The following is a 22,663-nucleotide window of genomic DNA, read 5'->3' as shown; positions in this document are numbered from 1 at the left end:
AGTACAGCTAAGCCACCAATGGCCGGTTTTAGACGTAAATAGCGGTGACGTTACTTAATGTTTACTCAGGCAGATCTCCAATGCACGACTACACAGCCGTTCACTACTGAATAATGATAAGTGTGTTTTGCAGCATGAGCTGCATCTCGTAATGATTAAGGGGGTTCTCATGGAGAAATTTGTGATGCCTACATGACATTTTCTGAATTGTCTGAGTGCCCATTTCATACGCCTTAGGGAAACCATCCAAGGTTAAGCAGACTTGCATTAAAAAGTGATTACTCACTGCCATCCACCCGATGGCAGCCCTATTGCTACAAGAAAAGATATGCAGCTTTTCAATCAAAATGGTTTTGATAAAGCTGCATAGCTTTCCTTTGCAGCCTCATCGCTGTGCTTTGGTGGATGCTTATGAGTAATTATTCCCTTATTCCACTAGTCTTGTAGGTCAGAGGGGAAGGGGTAGTTGGTAATGCTGGGGGCTTCCATCGGCCGAGTCTGTAACTCAATCTTCTTGGGCAGCCATGCTGTGCTATACAGGCCACAACGATTTTTCACACTGTTCTACACCATTTCTGTGAGAGCAAAGCTTACTGCCTGCACTACCGGCCTAGAGTCAAGAGCTTTCTATCACTTCATGCTTTTCGCATGCAAATGCCACTCGGCTCATGTTGATTGATTCGCTAAGCTTACTCTACTAGTAGTACTTTTGGTCATGACAACACAGGTGCAAATCAAATGGCAGGGGAAAACAAATGTTGCATTTTGATTGTTTTCGGAGTAATAAATGCACCTCTTGCTGCTGAAAAAATATCAACCTTCCTGGAAGAACCCATATAATGATTTTTTTACATGAGTAGGACGAAACTGTCTGCAGTGTCCCTTTAGGGAAGCAGCAGTGCAGAACTTATTTTTAACTGGAAGTATGTGAAATAAAGCTGAGAAGCTATTCTATGTCTAATCAATAACTTAGACAAAAAAAAAAAAAGTGCTTGCACATTAGTCCCACAGTAGGTCACTGCCACTTGCGGCGGGGGATCTGTACTTCAGCAAACCTGCAAAGTTTACTACTTTTTTTTTTTTTTTTACATACTGCATATTAAAATCTCTCAGCTGTGTACAGCCCAGCCAAGGCACTGAGTGAAGGCATTCCCTTCATTACAATTTCTCAAGAAATGCAACTGTGGGTGTGTTTTCTGTAATTCTGTCTGCTTTCTTACTAAACATATGAAATCTCTAATAGTACTTAGCAATACAATAGGGGGCAGTTTGCTGCTGGAGAGAGTAAAAATACTGACATATTTCTGTAGATTTTTCCCTGTAATGACAATAGTAACAGAATATCTGTTTTGCAGGAGTTTGTATTTTCTCTAAGCTGGGGACAATGGCAGCATTGCCATGGGCAAAATATTTTTCTTAGCTGTGATAGATATCACCAGCCTTATTTAACTAATAGCTATTTTTATAATTAGTAACCGAGTGCTTTAAACTATAGCTATAATGAAACAATATTCGCCTTATTTAAATAATATTCAGAGGCTCCCTCACAAACTAAAATTAGGGGAGAGGAAGGTGTGAAAACCTGGGAAGTTCTTGCAAAAGTATGGACGGAGGTCTGGTTCCACCTGGAGCGGGCATGTCGCCTCCTTAGCGAGCAGAAGTTCTCGAAGCTCTGGTGTCGGCCGCCTGTTTTTTTTTTTTTTTTTTTGTGACTGGTGGTAGACTGCTTTGTTGTGATTTCATTTAAACTTCTAGGTATGGAGGGGGGGGGGGGGGGGGGGGGGGAGGGTGTACACGAATGGTATAAGTAGGATACAACTTAAAGAAAACAGCAGTTGCTAACAATGACCAATGAATGCTTCACGGCATGTGTGTTACTCCACTGAACGGTAAACAATCAGTTTTTGATGTGTGAGTACACCAAACAAGCCAGAAGCACTGATAGCATTCTTCAGCTTGTAATTTTGTCTGACGGTTAGCTTCTTATTCAGGTAACCAGAAAGGCCTTAGACTATTTTCTGTGACGAAGGAATTGTGCGTTGCAGTTACTGCAGACGTAAGTTGTATCCGATTTACTATAGAGGAGAAGCAGTTGTTATATTTATTTTTGTTGATGTGTCGCATAGGACAAGCAATATTTATGACTCTGACATTGATGAGAAATTGCAAATGAACACTTTACACAAGGGCAGAGGTCGTACTTATGAAAAAAGAAAAAACTAAAAAACAAGGACTACATGAAATGTGTCGAGAAACTATATGGCATTTCAGGTTACTAGCAAACCTAAGAATGCTTGTAAAACATGTGCACCTTTGCACCACGATATAACAGATCAACATAAAGCTATACATGTACAGCCTTTTATGCAATGCACACAAAAATTCCCTGTGCTCCTGCTGGTATTGGAATAAACGGTAAAATTTCACCTCTGGTGGGCACTTCACGCAGGTGCATTGAGCATCCAATGATGAAATATTGTGTGCGAGAATATTGTGTGCAAAAAAAAAAAAAAAAGCAGTTGTTAAGGAGTTGACTTGGAAAAACAAGGGGGCTGTACATACCCCTTAGGTTGTGTGTTGGGCATCACTGCATCACTGATCTTCATTTTAATGGTGGGCTCGTTACTGCCCGCTATCTAGGCAGCGGGCAGTTACATCATCTTTTATTGTCAAGTTTCGAAGATGTTCAGAGCAACATTCCTATTTTGAAAATTTACATTTTAAAATGTCTTGCCGTGTTTCTCACCCCTAGAGCAAGGTATATTGTTTTTTATCCGGACGCGAAGTATTCGATTTCCACAAAGAAAATATAGTTGAACAAAGTCAGCAGACTGTCCTTCAGATGTGAAGCATTTGCTACATTGTACAGAAAGTGCTTTGGACTCCTGCACACTATGCCATTTCATACATAACATGCAATTCTGCCAAAGGCAGTATGCCTGTGTACCGACTGCATTCGTGCCTGAGAAACAGTTTGTCCTACATCCAAGTCCAAAGTGCAAACATGGATCTTCCAACTGAGCTGTAGAGACATCTGTCTAAACCCTGAGCGCATTCATCAGTGCCACCCTTGACTACAGCAACGAATGCAGAATTACCAGCATTACCGTACCTGTCATGTGGAATGTGATGAAACAGAGAAGCAGTGTGAGCACCTTCTTACAGTGCTAATGGCATCAAGACTACCAGAACAGAAGCTGTCATTAAGTTACTGGGCAGACAATAGAAAGGAAATCAGCAGCTCTTTATGTAGCCAACAGCCACTGTGATTAACAAAGTTGAGGAGAATGTTTTCTCTTCTTAGTTAGTAGTTCTGGTAAGTGGAGAATTAGCTGCGCATTTTTCTTTACCTGACAGACTATTTGAGAGATAATAAAACAACGTCCTCATTTCCTACCCAGATTTGCATGGTTAATGGCATGTACAGAAGAAAAGGAATACGCCATAGGTATTTTTCCCTTATCCTATTCATTGAAAATGAGGTTCAGTCACTTATTCGTCCTAATAAGCTTTGGCCGGTCGCGAGAGGTTAGGTACATCGCCACTAACTTTTCAGATGCCTTAAACTGAAGGAGGAGTCAAGAAAGTGTGCAATAAGGAACTGTGAAATCAAAGTGACACAGGTCTACATGAATGGTATACAACAATAACACGAGCCCTTTCAAAGCAGTTATTTTCAAAGCTGCAGTTAAATCAGATCATAAATGTACGGCACTGCAGTGTTCTGAAAGGTGAGAGAACTGTAATTTTGAATCTATGGAGCACTGCTCTAGATCTTGGCGCACAAAATGCTGTTTTCAATACAGGAAGGGTTATACACATAAATTTTATGCAAAAGTTTACAACGAACAAAGCATTTTAGAAATGTTGCAAACAAGGTCCAGCCATATGTATACATCGAGCATTATCGGCTGGTGGCCAGCTTCCACGATACACACGTCTTAGGATCCGGGATTTAGAAGTAACATGAACAGTCATTCCTTCAGGGAGAGCGTTAGTCACTACTTTTAATGTAGCCAAGTGGACATGTACTTGCCGTTTTTATCGCAGCCTAAACAGAGGCGACCGATAGTTCTGAGCCTTGCCTGTTGCACCCACACAAGTGTCATAGCTCTACAACAGTTGCTGCTGCAGGTGACAGAACACAATGGGAGCCCGACGACACTGCATCGCGATCACACGCAAAACGTTGGGCAATTACGCTGTCATGCAAAAGTATGTACTCACGACCTCACCGCGTCCCTTTTGCAATCCGCGCCTGAGTCCCTGAGCCATTAGCCAGTAGCAGCCTCCTTCCGAGCTGGCCATCATCATTATCGCAGCTTTTCTTCTCACCTGTTTTTTTTTTTTTTGTTTGCATTTTGGCGAAACCGTGGGCAGATTCGGAAAAGTGCCGCGGCGTTCGTTGGAAATTAGGTTAGTATTTTGAAAGTGCACTGTGGTTTTTATTTCTCGATTTGTTTAAATGCGCTATGATGTTTTGGGATTTTCTTCCTCTGCCAGGTTCTGGGCGTAATTATTTGTTCCGTTTCGATTTAAAAATGACGATAACATGCAGCTGTTACTAGTAGCCCCATAAGTTTCTAGACATTTGATAATGCGATTCCCTTCAGCTCCGTGGTGCAATTAATTTCGGCTATCTCGCACCAGAAGACGCGCTTTCGAAAAGCCTGCACTCTAAGCAACCCTTGAGGCACCGCAATCAATAGCGAAAGTGCCGCATGACCTACTTTCACTGTCCTGAGGCTGATAAAACTTTATTCACAATAAGTGGGAGGAATAGGGGAAGTCAGCTAGTGTGCCGCAAGCCGTGGAGACTTTTGGCAACGCCGGCCCATTCGACGGCCTTGAACTGAATGTCAGGGTCATCGCTGGACCTTAGCTTGTCCCAAGCTTCTTTAGAGGGATCAGGCAAGAGTTCTGATTGAGGCTTATGGGCTTTGCATGCCCAGATCATATGCTCGAAGTTGTATTTCTCCCCGCAAAACTGGCAGAAGGGATTCATATCCTTATTTATGAATTTTGATCTGTAGTTTGGATTGGGGAGGGTCCCCGTCTGTAGCTGTCTCCATATTGTTGTTGTCTGGTCAGTGTTTTATGGGGTGGTGGGAGTGTTCTTCTCATTGCTTTGTAATGTGCAGTGAGTTTGTGGTATGATACGGTTGGCTCACCGAAGGGTTCCGGTTCCTGATTTTGCGCCATCGCTCAGCCGGCTAATTATCGAGCGTATTGGTGGGCGGCCTCATTTTCCGGATTCGCATGAGCTGGGGTCCATATTAATTCGATACCTCTCTCGAGAGGAGATTCTCTCATTTCACTAAGTATTTGTGAGGCGGGTTTGGAGACTCTACCTCTAGCAAAGTTACTGATTGACAGTTTGGAGGCTCTTACTATGGTTGCTGCATTAGTAAAAGCGATGGCCGCAGCGATGGCGGCCTCCTCCGCCACTAGGGGTCTGGATGTGGAAACAGTCTCCCTCATAACGAGTCTCGCTGGGTTAGTGTTGGGCTGTGTGACTCCACATATCGAATATTTGTTAGGGTCTTCCACGTCTTCTGTGGCGTCAACGTAGATGACATCCTGTAGCATGCTCAGGGTTTTGTGCAGGCTCTTAGCTCGTACTTTTCTTCGGCCTTGATGGGCGTGGGGGTTCATGTTCCGAAGAAGAGGTTTGATGGCGATCCTCTTTCGGATATCGCGTGGAATAGTTTGAGGGAGGTCTTGTAGGGGTTCGCCCTCAATACCTAATCTTTCAAGTATTGTCCTACCGGCGGGCGTGCTGGATAGGCGCCTTATTTGGGCAGTTCGTTGTGCTTCTTTGAGTTCCTCGTAGGTATTGTGGACTTCCCCGAGTTTGAGAAGCTCTTCGTTGGGAGTCGACCGAACCAGGCCCATTGCTGTTTTATAAGCCATTCTAATGATGGCGTCGGTTCTCTCAACTTCGTTTCTTTGGAGTTTTAAGTACGGGAGGGAGTATGTAATCCTGTTTATGATGAAGGCGTCTATGAGTTTGAAGAGGTCGTTTTCTTTCATGCCTCATTTTCTATTAGTGATTCTTTGTCTGGCTGTTTGGTGAACCGCCCATTTCAGTTTGTTGATTGCTGGCGCGTTTCCAGAGTTTGTTTGTAGCCTGAGCCCCAGGATTTTGATCTCTTGAACCTCTGTTACTTCCACACCCTGTATAATGACTGTCGTCAAGGGCGCATTTAATTTGCCTTTATGAAACACTGTAAGCTCCGATTTTTCAGGGGAGCATTCTAGGCCCGCTCTCCTGGTCTCTTCATCAATGACGTCTGCAGCTGCTTGAAGAGCGGCCTCGATTTCACCATGAGAACCCTTAGTTGCCCACACTGTAATATCATCTGCGTAGAGGCTGTGCTGTACTCCTGGTATTTTGATGAGTCTATCCGGGATCTTGATTAATCCAGATTAAAGAGGAACGGAGAGAGAACAGCCCCCTGAGGGGTACCTCTGTTTCCCAGTTTTATCGAGTCTGATTTCAAGTTGCCCACGTGCAGTTCCACCGAGCGCTCACTCAGAAAGGCCTTGATGTAGTTGTAAGCCTTTTGTCCAGGGTTAATTTCGTTTAGGTGCTCTAGTATAGTATAATGGGCGACATTGTCAAATGCTTTCTTTAGGCCGATAGCGAGGATAGCCTGCGTATTTACCTTTTTAGATCTGTTAATGATGTCATGTGACAGTTGAAGCATGACATCCTGTGTAGAAAGTCCCCTTCTGAAGCCCACTATGGTGTGTGGTAGAAGTGAGTATTCTTCGGCATAGTCCTGCAGTCTATTAAGCACAACATGCTCCATTAGCTTACCTAAGCACGAGGTAAGCGAGATTGGCCTTAGGTTATCGAGGTTTATCATCTTGTTAAGTTTTGGAAATACAAATCATCTTGACGTGCTTCCAGGATTGGGGTATGCTACCACTCTCCCAGCACTCATTCAAGTAATCCGTGAGCGCTGTGACCGACTTTAGATCTAGGTTCCGCAGCATCTTATTATTGATTTTATCAGATCCAGGCGCAGATTTCGTCTTGAGTTAAGACAGTGCGGCCCAGATCTCTGCGTCCGAGAAAGGCTTGTCAAGATTTGGGTTGTCGCATCCCGTGTAGTCCGGGTACAAATCTCCATCTTTGCTGGAGTTAACATATTTATCTTGTAGTGACGATAACAATTGTTCACCGCTTCCGGGATACGCATGGATGATCTGGTCTATAGCATTTCTGTGGACTGTCTTGGACTGGGCTGGATCAAGAAGGTGGCGAAGAAGGTTCCACGTGTTCTTGTTTCCAAGCTGCCCGTTAAGTTCGTCGCATACCTGATACCAGTTCTGGCGTGTAAGGTTAATGGCGTGTTCTTCAATTTCCTTCTCAAGCCGTGCAAAGCATAATTTGAGCTTCTGATTAATTCTCTGCTTTTTCCATTTCTTCATGAGCGCGTGTCTGGCTTCCCACAGATGCGCTAGCCTGGAATCTATGATGGTTTGCTCCCCGTCCATTTCTATGCTACTAGTGTGCTTAAGGGTGTCTACGCATATATCCTGGACCCACTTCTTCAAGTCCGAGATGCTGCACAGCGCATTACTCTCCTTGTCTTTCCTGAATTTATCCCAGTCGGTGTGCTTACAGGAGTTCCATGCCCTCTTATTACGTGAGTTGGTTTGTATTGCAATGGCGAGAATGTAGCGGTCGCTGTGAAGGTCTTCCTCAGTATCGAGCCATGTGGGATTGATTGCGTTTCGAGCTAGTGACAGATCAGGATTAGTGTTCCTTGATATACTGTTGCCGGTTCTCGTGGGTTTGGTAGTATCGTTCAGTAGCGTGAGGCCCAGCTCCTGAATCTTCCCCAGTATTGCTGTGCCTTTACCATTACTCTTCGGGTAACCCCATTCAAGGTGATGGGCGTTGAAGTCCCCAACTATGATAAGCTGATTCCTTCTGGCCTTTCTCACAATTTTGTCTAGGAGTTTACTTGTTTTCTGGGTGTGATCCTTGGGAGAGCTGTAGACGTTGAGGACATAGGTGCTCTGCTGTCCCTTCTCGGCGAGAATGATTTCAACAAGCATATAATTTAGGTTTACGTACCCAATTTCATGCTGCACATAGCTGATGTCCCTTTTGACCAGTACAGTCGTTGCTGGATATCTGCGGCTAGTTCGCAGTTGTGTAACGGTAACATAGCCTGAAAGAGTAGCCACTGCATACACACTGCCAGCTATGCTCCTTGCCGCTCATTGCTCCAGCTCAAAGGAGAGAAAGGAGGTCATGCGACACTTGTGGCATTGAGTGACAGCACTGGGAGCAGAGCTTTTTCAAAAACCCGTCTTTTGTGCAAGCTAGCCAAATTATGTTATGCCATAGCACCAAGAGTAATAGTGTTTTCAAAATTTTTAAAAATTAATATGGAACAAATGGCCTGGGGCATATTCGATTGTAACGAGACACTTAACTGTAACAGTTATAATGTTAATTATAAGAAATTAACAAACTTACTAGTTTACACAACTCCTGTCTTTGTAATGCATATATCCATATTGCAACACCACAATATTGTGTCTCAGAAGCTGTGTTTACAGCTCAAAAAGCCTATATTTAAACATTAAGTCTGGTTTATGGGGTTTAACCTCCTGAAACGACATTCACACGAGCGCTCAAATCCCTCTCTAAGCGAGGGCGGTTGTGCTGATGTCACGCCTTCAAGGCTGCTGGGCGTTGCACCTTCCGGTTTTCTGCCGCCGGCCGCCGTCTCTGGGCTGGGGGACATCTCAGCCGGCCGGTACAAACGCTCCCAGAGTCGGAAAAAGAAGCACGCCGCGGGGTGCGAGCAGATAAGATCTACCCCACCCGGACCTTTTGTATTCGACCCTTCTTCGGCGGCCCCTTCCATTTCGGATGAGTTTTATTCTATTTTGCTTGCTTTTTTCACTGAACTTGTTTCCCTGACTGGCAAAGAAACGTTAGTAGGTCAGAAACGGCTGTCTTGTGTACTTCTCCGTTCCTGTCCTGCTGCGTGCGGCTTGAAACAGTCAACGTCTCTCTTCGGCGACTCTTCATTGGCCGTGTGAATGTATGATTTCGGGAGCGAGGGCGAGTTTGCCCAGCCCGTGACGTCGTACACCTTTCAACATCCATTCTCGTCGGAATCTCCCGTGTGAATCCCGCTTGAAGCGACTCAGGCTATGAGAGACGCCATAGTGGAGGGCTCCAGAAATTTCGACCAACTGGGGTTCTTTGAGACTTGAGGCTGAGACTTCGAAGCAAATGTGGAAGCCAGTCAGCATTGAGCAGCCCTGATAATCCCAATGGTAGAGAGCAAGGAGAGAGAGTAAACATACTACTGGATGTGCACAATAAAAAAAAGAAGGATAACACCGATGTTTGCAGTTAAATGTCATTTCCAGAGCCCCTTTCAAACTTTGGTACATGCACACTAGCCAGAAAGTGTTTAGCCAAAAAGATTGCAACACCAAACTCCACAAAAAATTAGCTGTACTCTGGGAATAGTGAACTAAACAGGCCTAAGTTGTGGTCATGTCTTTATCTCCTATACTGTGCCGGCCTAATGAGAGCCCATTAGGTGCTTCCAGCTTTCATACAATGCTGCATACAACTAACTCCTCTTCCCATTGTTGGCGCTACCCATTACTCAGGTAACTGAGTGTGTGCCTCACTGACACAAATGAATGGATGTTTGTATTAACATAGCATCTGTTACTCTTCTTGGTAGAGATGCAATTTCAGAGCCGAAGGCCTTTGCTCTTAAATATTCTAGTAATAGTACTGCATCATTAGTATGTGTTCTGTGAAGCTTCTCGTAGTTTCTTGCAATGTGATAAGTTCTTCCAGTGGATCTGTTTCCATTCGTTAATCTCACTTTGCTGCCTCCCCCAACCAGGAATTTACACTTATTTTCCTCTTTGGACAGTGCTTCAATGAACATCAGCTACATGCAGCATGCAGTTCTCTCTTCTTCTCCAAAACATAGTCCTTCTCTCTTCTCCATAACATCTATTTGCACTAACTGTTTCAAAGTTGTCAATCAAGACCCTGCATTTTCCTTCACCATAATTGCTAGTTAATGCTGCTAGGAAAATGTCACATGAAATGTGCACAAATTCACCAAAACTGATACAAATAACTAGACTACCTTGTTTCTTCTAGATAGGCTAAATCTAAAGAAATAATTTGCAGCTGCTTTTTGGCAAGATTAGTTTCACATGTAAAGCTAAAAGAAATATGCATGACCACTGCCCTTGAACACCACAACTGCCCAAATTGCCCCAGGTTTAGTTTCCAGGTCTGAAGGAGTAAAGGCCAAAAAGCTAAGAGCAATGCTACTGAAGCATAGACTGGCCTTACAGCAGAACATGCCATTCATGTGCTGTTGCTATGACTGCAATAAAAACTAGGCCATGGCAGAAAGAAGTGTAAAAAAAAAACATTCATTTATTCTTTGCCTTTGTTGGTTACTTGCCCCCCATGGTCACCACGCATTCACAACAAACATCACTGACAAGGATTATCGATGGTAAACACTGTACAATGGCCAATCTGGGATGTCACATTCTCATTGGTAGTAGAGCTCCAGGTTCATGCCATCATGAATTTCATCTGGGTACACAGCGTTAAGAAATTTCACATCTGCACCATAATTTTGGCACATTGCGTTAGCAGCGTTAAAAACACTGTACTCTGCAGTTTGCATTTTAGACACATATTTCAGTATCCGTGAAATTAAATTTGCCACACTTTCATACTTAAAAACTCTAAAGCAAGCTTACAGTTCCATGTAATGCTGACAGATAACTTAGCTATCTTTCAGCACGAGTACAAAACTAGAATTCCTATTTAAATATTTACAATCTCACTGGTAAAACAAATTGCAGATTATATTAAAAAAAAAAAAAAATGACTTGTCCATGTTGACAAAGCACTAGAAACAAGAGGTAGCTATGGACAAAAAGGAAGACACAAAGCATGGTGCAAAAATGTGAAGCACAGGTTGAAAACTATTACTACATGCCAAATTCACTCCAAACATTCCATTGCACTCTGTCTATAACTACCTTTCAGAGCCACAATAGTGACTGCAAATGAAATCTGAAGCAACAATTCACATTCAGTTCAGGAGAAATTTTTGAATATCAGCCTAAGCAGTTTCCTTTTTAAGGATACAATCTTCCAGCTTGATGTTGTCCTTGAAGACTGTGTACCTGGACAGAAAAAAATTCTTTATTAGCAGAAGCCTGACCAAAAATTACACAGAGAAACAAACTGAAATAGGGATTGTCAGGCTCACACACATCAAACACTAATGCACGTTTCCTCCTCAGTCTCAATCTATCCTACCATAACAAAGCAGCTGTAAGGCATAATCATTCATGTGAGCAGTCAAGCATCCACATATAAAACTCACGGCAATAACTGAAGTGCCTTTTACATGAAACTTAGTTTAGACAGCCATCGACTGGTACCTGCTCTGTGCATGGAGGGCAAAAATATGCAACTCACTTTTTATTTTTTTTTCGCAATCAGATATTACCATATTTCTCAGTCTAAGTTTCTATAAGGCAGTTTTTCAGAGAAAACTCACACAAATATTTCACCTGCATACCTGGTGATTTTTTTTACCCGTTTATGAACTTGTATTTTGCAACCTACGAGAGATATATCCATGCTGTCTGTACAGGCGGGTTTTATGGTAAGGCAAACATCACAAAATGCAATACACCTTGGTGATTAGACCCTTTTAACTGACCAATTTATCTATTTTTTATTTCAGGCACAATATTGCAAAATTGAAGGCAGCCAATATCAAAGGTGAGCTCCATTTTTAAATTCTGTTAATTGGAAATGTGGTTGGAAACTATGGATGTCAAAAATGCATTTTACAGCTCATTGGGTTTGCTTTTCTGCATTACATAATTATATAATGACGACACTGCACGTAGTAATGTCGCTAAGACAAGGTCAAGTCCTTTGTTATTATAAAATACAAGAATAGTGTCAGTATTTGTTGCATAAGAATTGCAATAGGCATCATTTTATGAATCTGCAATGCAGGAAATCCAACTCAACAAGCTTCCATATGCATATTTTTGATGTCTCTGATATTTCAGACCAGACTGTTGATTCGGAAAATTTAAAACTGAGCTTCACTTAAGAAAAAAAAAGGAATGGCCATCTCGTCATCTTCACTCCAATGCCGTCTACCCCCAGCGCGCCCATACAACATTCCAAAAGTCATTTTTCCTCCGCACTGCCCTAGATTGGAACGACCCTCCCCACCACATCGCTTCACTAACCGACATTCATCCTTTCAAGACTGCCATCGAAAGACATTTTTTATTGTAACCGCCGTACTCCAAGCCCACCCCTCATGTAATACCCCTTTAAATGGGGCCTTTGAGGATTCAATAAATAAATAAATAAGTTGCTTAGTTAACTTCAATTATTTCATCACCGAATCATCAAGGTCTACCAGGTGCACGATGCACGACTTGCTGTAAAACTCGCCCCCATAGACTGCACAGACGCATCTCTCGCTGTTTTGAAAATACGAGTTTGTAAAAGGTTATAAAAGATTACCCTGTGTAGGATGCGCCTGTCCATTCGGTTAAAGCTAAAGTATGTTAATGAACCCTTTGTTAAAAATGCAACAAAAATACACGTTCACAGCAGCTGCCATATGCAGTCGATTCTGGAGCCCTGGCCAGCATGCCTTTATTCCTGTGGTGTGCCTTCTTCGTTGGCTAACTGGAGTTTGCTTGTGGCTTTGAGCCAGTCCCAGTATAATTTTTTCGATCAAGTTGAACTTTCTCCCTGGAGCATGGTTCCCACTTTCCAGCACTCATTCAAAATAATAGTAGTAGTGTGTGGTTCTGTTTACAGTAAATAATAAAAGGAAGTAAAAAGATGTTCACTAACCCCGACCTCTGCTATCTCAATAACTGAAGCACCTGAACTGGGGCAGCTGAAACAACTTCAATTTTACCTCACAGCTGCTGCTCCTTGCAGCCGACATCATCATATCGCATGTTGAACAACACGTGGTGCATGCAACGCCCATGTACTGTGACACTGAAATCAGACCTTTCTAGGGTATGGCTAGATCAACTAGACTGGACACACCGCTGCTGCATTCAGTCCAGTATTAGCGAAATTATGTGGTCCTAACCATAGGTAACATTCTTAACTTTTACACGTTGATTTTCTTTTCAAGCACATCTGATGGGAATGGAGAGAAATGGCATCACTGGCACGTCAGTTTTCACCACACATAAGTCTCAAGGTGAAATATACGCTGAAAAATATGGCACATTGATTGCAGACTAGCAGTTGCTAGCTTAGCTTTTAATGCACACATATATTTTGGCGACGGCACCTGGTGCTGAAAGCATTCTAAACATAAATGGCATATCACATAAAAACCTGCTTGTACTCGTGCACAATTAAGTTTAGTTTACTATTTCCTTTCTCACCATTGTAAAGCCATTTTACATTTGAATATCACTATCATGAGAAGGAGCTCCTAAGCACAAGATGATATTTTTAACTCAATGGAGCTCAAAAGGCCCCACAGATACCTCAGGAGGCCATGGAGGACAACTTTATGCAAGTCTTGTTCATGACAGATATCAATTCTATGGCTTTTCCCAGCTGTGTTATCTTTGTACGGCAGCAAAAGATGCATTTATTGTTGAGAAAAATGGGTTTAAAACTTTTTCTATAAGTGAACTGTGCAGAGGACTTCATGATCACCGCTTGAGGGTGGATGGCGATCTAGCTTGGCCTCGGGGATCAGTGCACATAAAATGTGGCAACCAGAGCTTTTGGATCATACCAGTTGCGAAACTTCGCTTCAAAAAGTGACCGAATTTTGTGTGCATTTTTCAGGTGTCTATGAATAGTCGCGCCATCTGGAAGCGCTCAATACAAGCTTTTTGTTATTGCCGCCATTGCCTTTTCGAAATCAAAATTTTTTCTCTTATTTTCCATCTTGATTAACTATATGGCTGTTATCTTAATAATTTTTGTCGCTGCAAGCTTTCAACTAATTCTATTTTCCATAATGGATGCACATTTATCAACAATCAGAAAGTTTAGAATTTGGGCGCAGTTTCTTTTAATGGCCGCGGGTGCCGCCACCATTCATAAACACCCGAATTTTGATCAGTCAAAACCGCCGTTTTTTTGATAAATGGGCCCTATGGGAAGTTTTGCAACTGGTAGTTATGAGGAGCTCTAGTGGCAACCACAAAAATCTAGTAACGGGGGACAGTAGGCAATGCAAGAAAGAACTTTCCACCATTTCTGCTCCTACTCATCCAAACAGATTCAAATCTTTTATCATATGATATCGGTGGTTCAGTGGTTAGGGCGCCCTACTGCTGTACCCAAGGATGCGGGATCGAATCCCGGCCACAGTAGCCACTTTTTGATGGAGGCGAAAAGCAAAGTGTCCATGTACTGCGTGATGTCAGTGCGTGCACGTTAAAGAGCCCAGGTCTCCACAGGACATTTCCGAAGGACACCAATACAGCGTCTCTCGCAGCCCGAGTCCCTTTGACACGTTAAGCTTAAAAACCAAACCAAACCAAATTTTCTAAACCATTTATAAAGCTCTTCTGCTTTCTGCATGCAAAGATTCATTAAAAAATATGTAAGGACACTTAGGCTGCCATAAAATAATTCCTTTTGTTAAAGAATATTTTTCAACGCATATACAAGCTATGTCAATGGAACTTTTCCACTTGTTTCACAGGGCATGCGCTTTCCCCTGGATGAAAAGAGCTGCAATTGTTTTGATTGTAGAAAATAAATTTTTAGTAACACTTGTGAAATTTCATGCTTCTTGCCAAGATAAATTTATTTACAAATAAAGTCTTTCAAAAAGCAGCTTTTTTTTATACAGTAACTGCAGCAGGTGTAGAGTAAAATCTTAGAAAAAAAAAAGTGCGATAGACTCATTTTTTTAATTAGAAATGTTCCTAAAATGCACAATAATTCTTCTCAGACCCTGATGGGCCTTTCAAGTTTGTCAGCGATGGAGACTGACTAACCAATGACCGACTATGACCTTTTGTAGTACCTTCATACTTATAAAAAAAAAAGAATATAGGAGTACATTGGAACAGCTTGGGTTCGAACTCGGGTACTCAAGTTCAGCAGCCGAGCGCCTCAATCACTGAGCCATCGCGACTGGTACTTTTCCTTGTTATAATCAGTTTAAGTAGTCCTATGGGGCTGAAACGTAGAGGCTAATGAAAAAATTGTATGTGTAACGTTACGAGATAGGAAGCGTGCAGAGTGGGTCAGAGAATAACTCGAGTTAATGACATTCTAGTGGAAATCAAAGAAATGGGCATGGGCAGGGCATGCAGTGCGAAGAGAGGATAACCGATAGTCACTAAGAGTTATGCATTTGGATTCCAAGGGAAGAAAAGTGTAGCAGGGGATCAGCAGAAGGTTAGGTGGGCAGATGAGGTTAAGAAGTTCGCAGGGGTCAATTATGAAGCTAGCACAGGACTGCGTTAACTGGAGGAATGTGGGAGTGGCTTTCACCCTGCAGTGTGCGTAGTCTGGCTGATGATGATGTAGGGTTAAACTTCTGCCGTCTGACACAGCAGCTCCCAGATAGTGCCACATGTACAGTTGATATGCAGAGCACCAGGCCCATAAGCACAGAAAACCTCTTACTTATACAATTTGGTAAAAAGCAACTGTAAGGTTATGTGACATCATCACAGGAAAAACCATGATTACCTTTTTCATCGAGTGCCTTGTGGAAATGTTAACACTCAGGTAAGCATCATGTAAAAAAGCATCAATTACACAGACTTAAAACGAGACAAACAAAAAAATGCCACTGCTTTCGCATTATAATGGGTTTTAAAGAGATAACCCCTGCCAATTTTTGTTCTTGACATAGGCCTGAAAATTTGTCTTCGTTACCAGTGTTCAGTGCAGTTGAGCCTGGACATATCAAACAGATATTTCGGATTATTGGATACCATAGAATCTGTGATATGAACAGTATTGATAAGAATTTCAGGATGGTATAAACTGGTGAAATTTCCACACTGGATAAACTACACTGTGTACCAAGTGCAGAATGTTGGGTGTCCCAAACACTCTCCTGCAGCAGTACTAATGATATGAACACACGAGCCGTGCAGGCGCTGCCTGCACATCACTGATTTCATCGCTAATCACACTGTATGCACAGAGAACAATTTTCTGCATTCAGCCTGCACACTGTCGTCGCTGTGATAGCCAATTGCGCTCTAATGACAGCGAGTAGTGAGCTCGGGCGTCGCAGTCATAATGCCCTCAGCTGTAAACAGACCTTAGTGAATGCATTTCCCCTGCTTCTGCAGATGCATTTTGTATATTCTGATGATACAAAATTTCGGATGACTAATTTTTTTGCGATCCCATGAGGTTCGTATCACTCAGGTTCTTCAGTATAGCAAACATTCAGATTACTCCCTAGAAAATCCTTGCCTAAGAGTATAGGAAAGTTGCGCAGTATGCTGAATTCAATTTCGCCTGCTGTCTGATATGTCCCTGCATGTGGAGATTCTCTCAACAAACTGTTCCGCCACTTTTTGTGCGTGCAGACAGGTTAACTCCGTAGCCTTGGGCACCCTCTGATAATGTTAGTGCTGTGAAACCCTTGACAAGGTGAATGTGTGGAGCACTTGAGGGTAGCCATCAGTCTCTCTCTTGTGTTCAAGTTCCAAGACATATCACAGTCTTGCTGTGAAGCCAACATAACTAAAGCGTTAGCCTGCAGAAATCTATTTTTGTCTACCGCCGAAGTGACGCCGCAACTACTATAATACAGCCTGCTTTAAAGGCTACATTAACAGTATGTGGCGTAATGAACAGAGCTCTTTCTTTTCTCTCTCCCCCCCCATACATTAGTACTAGAATGCCCTTCTCACAGGCTACCACAAATATGCTTTTTCCACGCCGTGGTACTTCATGCCGTATGTAGATCTTCTTGATAGTCAACAGAGTTACACCTTAATGTGAGGTGTGCCGAGGAGTGATGTAACCTGGGAAGCACGACGCCACCTAAGGGACGATTCAACATGATGGGGCCAAATTCATAGCTTAGCACACATGCCAGTAAGCCAGTAACGCAGTAATAGCAGTTTCAGATCATGCAGAAAAACAGAACTTTGCACTGGGCTAACCTGAGCCGTGGAGTAGCCGAGATATAAACATAAGTGATAGTTACGGCAATATGAACGCTCAAACGGCCTGGACACTGACGCCTGTGAATGGGGCAGTGGAAGTGCAGTGGGTGTACTGGTGCCCCCTGCTCTCGGTAACACCGTCAGGTATAGTGAAATAGAATATATAGTGCAGCGGACGGGGCCTCCGAGTACTCCCAAAACGAGACCTGCTTTGGGCCAGTTTCAAGACAGTGCGGCTGCAGCGCCACCAGAAACCTATGGGTTGCAATGGCGCCTGAGCAGTTGCTGTTTTTCTCTCAAAACACTGTCAGAGTACTTAATGCTTAGCCAAAAACAAATATTTTATTGCTTTATGCACCGGGCACACAGTGCAACATAAGTTACCAATTCTATTTGCAGACAAACTCAGAAACGCCACAGCAATGCAAGCAAACATGTTCAAGAGTGGCCAACAGCAGTGCCATTGCTTCGAGCCTCATTTTTGAGGACAGCTGCCCCATGGAAAATCCCTCCTGTCCACTGCACTGTATATTCTAGTTCACTGTACCTCAGGGGTTTCTATGAAAGCACAAGGATTTCCTTTTCCAGGCGTACCAGCACCTGCCAGTGTCTGCTTGTCGTGCATTCTGCCATACCGTCAAGCCCACTTATAATGAACCCAATAGTCACGCGGATTGCAGTTCGATTAATACCAAGTTCGTAGTACTGGACTTGTCCTAACAGAGCAAAAAAAATATGAAGTCAGACAAAAAGCTCTTTAACCAGTCGACTGTGCACGTCTGTTTCTTTGAAGTGAACCCCATTAGGCCCCTTTCTTAGTTCTTCTGCGAGGTCATGTACTGCTGGCCGATATCTGCAGACGACTCGTTTTAGGGATGCGATAGCAAGAACACTGACAGAAGTGTTCACATCAATTGGTGGCAGCTCAAGAACCTCTTTTTCCATTCCAGACAAAATTGCAAGAATGCGGCGGTGGAGCTATTTGAGAATATAGTGATGCAGCATATGCATATATCGGCAACAGGCATTCGCTAGGAACCACTGCGATCGCCTAGCAAGCCAGCGCCACCCTGCAAGCAACGGTGAGAGTATTGCAGGATCGCTCCGGCGCAGCCAGCGTAGGAGGCTGGGTATCGTAGCGCAAAACCGAAGCGGGCGGCGAAAAGTCTATTTCGGAGGTGATTTATGCCTTAGATGTTTTAATTATCAGTTCTTTCATATTACAGAGTCAATTTAAATGTGAGGCGCACTTTTTTGAATGCGTATAAAACGCGACGGAGGTGATGTTTGGCTCCGCTGGAAGTTAACACAGCAAACTGGACACCTCTGACGATCAGTGCGCAGCCGCACTTCCTCTTAAAAACACCTCTATTAAATGGGCTTACAGTTCAGGCTGCTTTTAAAAGGTTTTCGCATGGCTAGTACGTCCAGCACCATAATGCGTGGCAGTTGTTATATCGTATAGCGACGCGATATGATTTCATGTCTCAACGGTACCCGAACTCCCAGTGCATGGTCACTCGTAAACATTTTGAACACTGATTTCAGCTAAAACTTCCCTGAATGAAGCCTAAACTGTGTCTATGCTCAGTCGGAAACTCTGGGATGGTCCCATTGAGAAAACGGAATCATGCTGTGCCGCATATCTGGCGGCAAAAGCTGCCATGTCACAGTTTTTAGCATATTTATACCACGAGAATTCTAGGACTTTGTCAGTACTCCCGACATTCTGAGGCTGAGTGCAGGATAGCAAGAACAACAAAAATGCTACGAATTTAATGTAGTTAAATTGATTCGGTAGCAAGGGCGAAAGCTTTTTGGCACAGATGGACGTTGATGTAGATGACGACGTGCAATGAACAGTGCGAGAGTATGTTGCACTCTGCACGACGGGTGGTCGGCTGCGGTAATAGCTACGGGACTTCGTATACACTTCCCACGCGAAATTACTGAATTCGGATCCACTCATTTCTGACACATTTTTTTCCTCCCTGTGCTCGTCGGAGGCTTCACACAAGATTGTGTTGTGTTGGGTTTTTTGGCGCATAAGCAACTAAGGCTATCATGCGCCAAGAGCAAGGTTACTTTTTGTGGGTGAAAAAAGAGGGAAAACGCATGTGTTCTAACTAGAGTTTGTTTAGAAAGTCTCCTTTTACGAAACGGTTTGTGTTGGTTTTTATGGCGCATAAGCTGCTAATGCAATGATGTGGGAAGCTTGAGGTTTTAATTTTACTGATGCACACTTGATTTATTCTACAGTTTGCATATGACATTTGCTTCTTTTAGAAAACTGAAAACACAAGACAAATCTGCAAGTCCATCTTCACCTAAAATCAGTTTTGGGTGAGAACGAATGTGTTGTTTGTAAAATGGGGTAAAATATTTTTTTTCTTAGTGTTTCGAGACCTGTGCATGATAATAAGACGTGGTTAATAGTTTGTTGTTCTCCACATTTTTCGCATTTAGGTTTCTCTCTTTTTGTCAGCAGAAAATTGTGTGTCAGGTGTGTGTGTGTCCAATGCGGAGGCGACATAGTATTACTTCTATGAAACGTTCCTGATGCCGGCACGACATCCATTCTCCCAAAATGGGCTTTACTAAGTGTAGTTTGTTATCCACTTTACTATTCCAGGAAAACTGCCATTTTTCTTTTAGTTTGTGATGTACAAGTTTCATACAGTCTTTGTAGGGTGTGTTTATACTCTTCATTGGCTTGTCACGGGCTTTAGCAGCACATGTGTCTGCTCTCTCGTTGCCTTTAATGCCCATGTGACTCGGGTCCCAACAAAATTTTATGTTATATCCTCGAGCAATGGCTGTTGTTATACTGTGTATTATGTCTCCGAGTAAAGGAGCAGCTGCATTTCTTGGATTTAGAGCTGTGAGGACGGCTAGGGAGTCTGTGTAAATAATGCTGTTTGTAACATTCTCTTTTATTATTTTCTCTATGGCAACAGAAATGGCTTGGGATTCAGCAGTGAAAATAGATGCGCAGTATGGAAGTCTTATTATTTCCTCGGAATCTCCTTGCACGACTGCACTTCCCGTGTACACAGCTGTTTTCGATCCATCGGTATAGAACTCTGTGAAGCTTCTGTATTCTTCCTGAACTTTAAGGAATTTTTGAATAATGTGCCCCTGTGGGGTTTTAGTCTTTGGAAACTGTGTGAGAGTGAGATCACAGATTGTGGGAAGATTGTACCATGGCGGTAGAGGGCTGTTTTGAGCGATATCCGGTAATGTGTCCAGAATATGGAGCTTGCAACATATCTCTTCAAACTGCATTATCAATGGCCTCGTTGACTGAGGCCTATTTGTGAAAATGACTCTGGAGGGGCAAGTTGTGACTACTGAATAGAACAGGTGTTTTTTTTGTGACTTTATTCTGAGGACATATGCGCATGTAAGTAAAGCTAGTCTATCTTTCAGTGAAGGCTCGTTAGTTTCCACATAGAGGCTATGCACAGGAAACGTTCTGTATGCACCACAAGCATGGCGGAGGCCTAAGTTATGCACTGGATCTAATTTCTTTAAATATGATTGCCTAGCTGATCCATAAACTATGCTTCCATAGTCCAAGGAGGAGCGCACAACAGAGCGATATATATGCAAAAGGCATGCCCTATCAGACCCCAATGTTTGCGAGAAAAGACTTTTAGGATGTTTAGGGATTTGGAGGCTTTCTTCTTTAGTGCTTGTATGTGAGGGAGAAAAGTGAGTTTTTGTCAAAAGTAATGCCCAAGAATTTATGGTTATTGTTTACGGGCAATTTGATTTCATTTAGGTGCAAGGTAGGATTGGGCTGTATGTCTCATTTGAGCGAGAACATAACTGCCACTGTCTTCTGCGGAGAAAATTTAAACCCATTTTCACTGGCCCATTTTGTTAGCTTATTTATTGTTAATTGGATCTGCCTCTCACATGTGGACATGTTGCATGATGTGCAAGCTATTTGAAGGTCGTCCACATAGAGTGAATACATTATGGAATTTGGTATTACTTTACTAATCGTATTTACAACGAAAAGTGTGGTGCTTAAAATGCACCTTGGGGCACACCATTCTCCTGCAGAAAGGTTCTTGACAAAGTGGTCCCAAGACGTACTTGAAACGAATGATGTGACAGAAAGTTACTTAAAACCTTTAGCATTCTGCCACATATGCCTAAATCTGCCAGGTCGCGCAATATCCTAAACCTCCAAGTTGTATCATATGCCTTCTCAAGGTCAAAGAAAATGGCAAGGCAATGCTGTCGGTGTATAAAAGCCTCTCTGATAGTGTTTTCGAGACGCATGAGATAGTCAGTTGTTGAGCATCCTTTTTTAAAACTACACTGATGAATATTTAAAAGTTCATGAGATTCTAAAACAAAGGTTAGTCTGATGTTTAAAACACTTTCAAAGGATTTTGCTAAACAGCTGGTGAGAGCAATGGGCCTATACCAGGAGATGTCGGCTCCCTTCCGGGTTTCAAAAATGGATTGACAACAGCTTTTTTCCATGCCTCTGGCAATTTTCCTAGGACCCATATTTTGTTAAAAAATTTTAATAGTGCCTCTATAGCAGATTCGGATAGGTGGGCAAGCATTTCATAGTGAATTTGGTGAGGACCAGGTGCAGTTTGTTTACCGGCAGCTAGGACATTTTTTATTTCTTGTAGTGTAATTAAGCTATTATACGGTTTTTTTGCACCACTACTTGTAGGGAGTTCTTGTTTCTCTGCTGTGTTTTTGTATTTTAGGAATGTTTGAGTATAGTGTGATGAACTGGAAACTGCAGAAAAGTATTCACCTAAAATGTCGGCCTGTTCTTGTATAGTTTTCTGTACTCCGGGGGCTGTTAGAAGGGGAATGATAAATGAAGAGTAGCTGCCATTTAGCTTTCGAACCTGTTCCCACATTTGTTTTGATGTTGTTGAGCTGTTTATTGAAGTTACATAATTCTGCCAGGAGGCTTTTTCGGCGCGGCGGCGGATGTAGCGGGCTTTGGCTCTTGCGTTTTTAAACTTTACAAAATTTTCCTGTGTTGGGTACCTGCAAAAAATTCCCCATGCTTTGTTTTGTTCCTTTTTTGCTTGTTTACATTCTTTTGAATACCAGACTTTGTGATTTTGTTTCACCACTCCAGAGGACTGAGGAATTGCTATGTGCGCTGCAGTAAGGATACAATTTGTGTAAGCATCATTTAGTTCATCTATATTATATTTATCTGAAGTAATTTTTTCTAGGCTGGCCTCCTCTCGGAACAGTGCCCAATCGGCTAAATGCAGCTTCCAGCGTCGCGGCTTGGATGGGATGATTTGTGGTGAAGGTGTTAAGCTGATTAGCACAGGTAAGTGATCACTTCAGTATGGATTATCTAAAACGTCCCATTTAAAATCTGTAAAAATAGAGGGTGAGCTGAGAGATAAATCAATACAGCTCATTTTTCCTAAACTAGATGAACAGTAGG

At 42.7% G+C, this 22,663-nt stretch overlaps 1 protein-coding gene and 1 long non-coding RNA gene across 2 annotated transcripts in view; one reads left to right on the top strand and one right to left on the bottom strand.

Annotated features, from left to right (window-relative positions):
• Positions 1–4,270: 4,270 nt before the first annotated feature.
• On the top strand, positions 4,271–22,536 carry LOC146202539 (uncharacterized). The gene is made up of 4 exons (XR_014703719.1): positions 4,271–4,416; positions 11,790–11,827; positions 18,165–18,296; positions 22,440–22,536. It is a non-coding gene; the product is annotated as an uncharacterized LOC146202539 (long non-coding RNA).
• The window catches only part of ubl (Ubiquitin-like protein 5), a 38,700-nt gene continuing 26,466 nt past the window's right edge, over positions 10,430–22,663 (bottom strand). Inside the window, exons 3-4 of the mRNA XM_084588204.1 lie at positions 11,183–11,220; positions 10,430–10,618 (exon numbers count right to left, since the gene is read on the bottom strand). Coding sequence (XP_084444330.1) covers positions 10,575–10,618; positions 11,183–11,220 — 82 coding nt within the window. The 3' untranslated portion in view covers positions 10,430–10,574. The remainder of the gene's footprint in view (positions 10,619–11,182; positions 11,221–22,663) is intronic.

Source organism: Amblyomma maculatum, chromosome 1, assembly GCF_055883805.1.
Source record: "Amblyomma maculatum isolate TAMU_Amacu chromosome 1, ASM5588380v1, whole genome shotgun sequence".
NCBI lineage: Eukaryota > Metazoa > Arthropoda > Arachnida > Ixodida > Ixodidae > Amblyomma > Amblyomma maculatum.
Note: the sequence above shows the minus strand (reverse complement) of the source record. Positions and strands in the feature narration are given on the sequence as shown.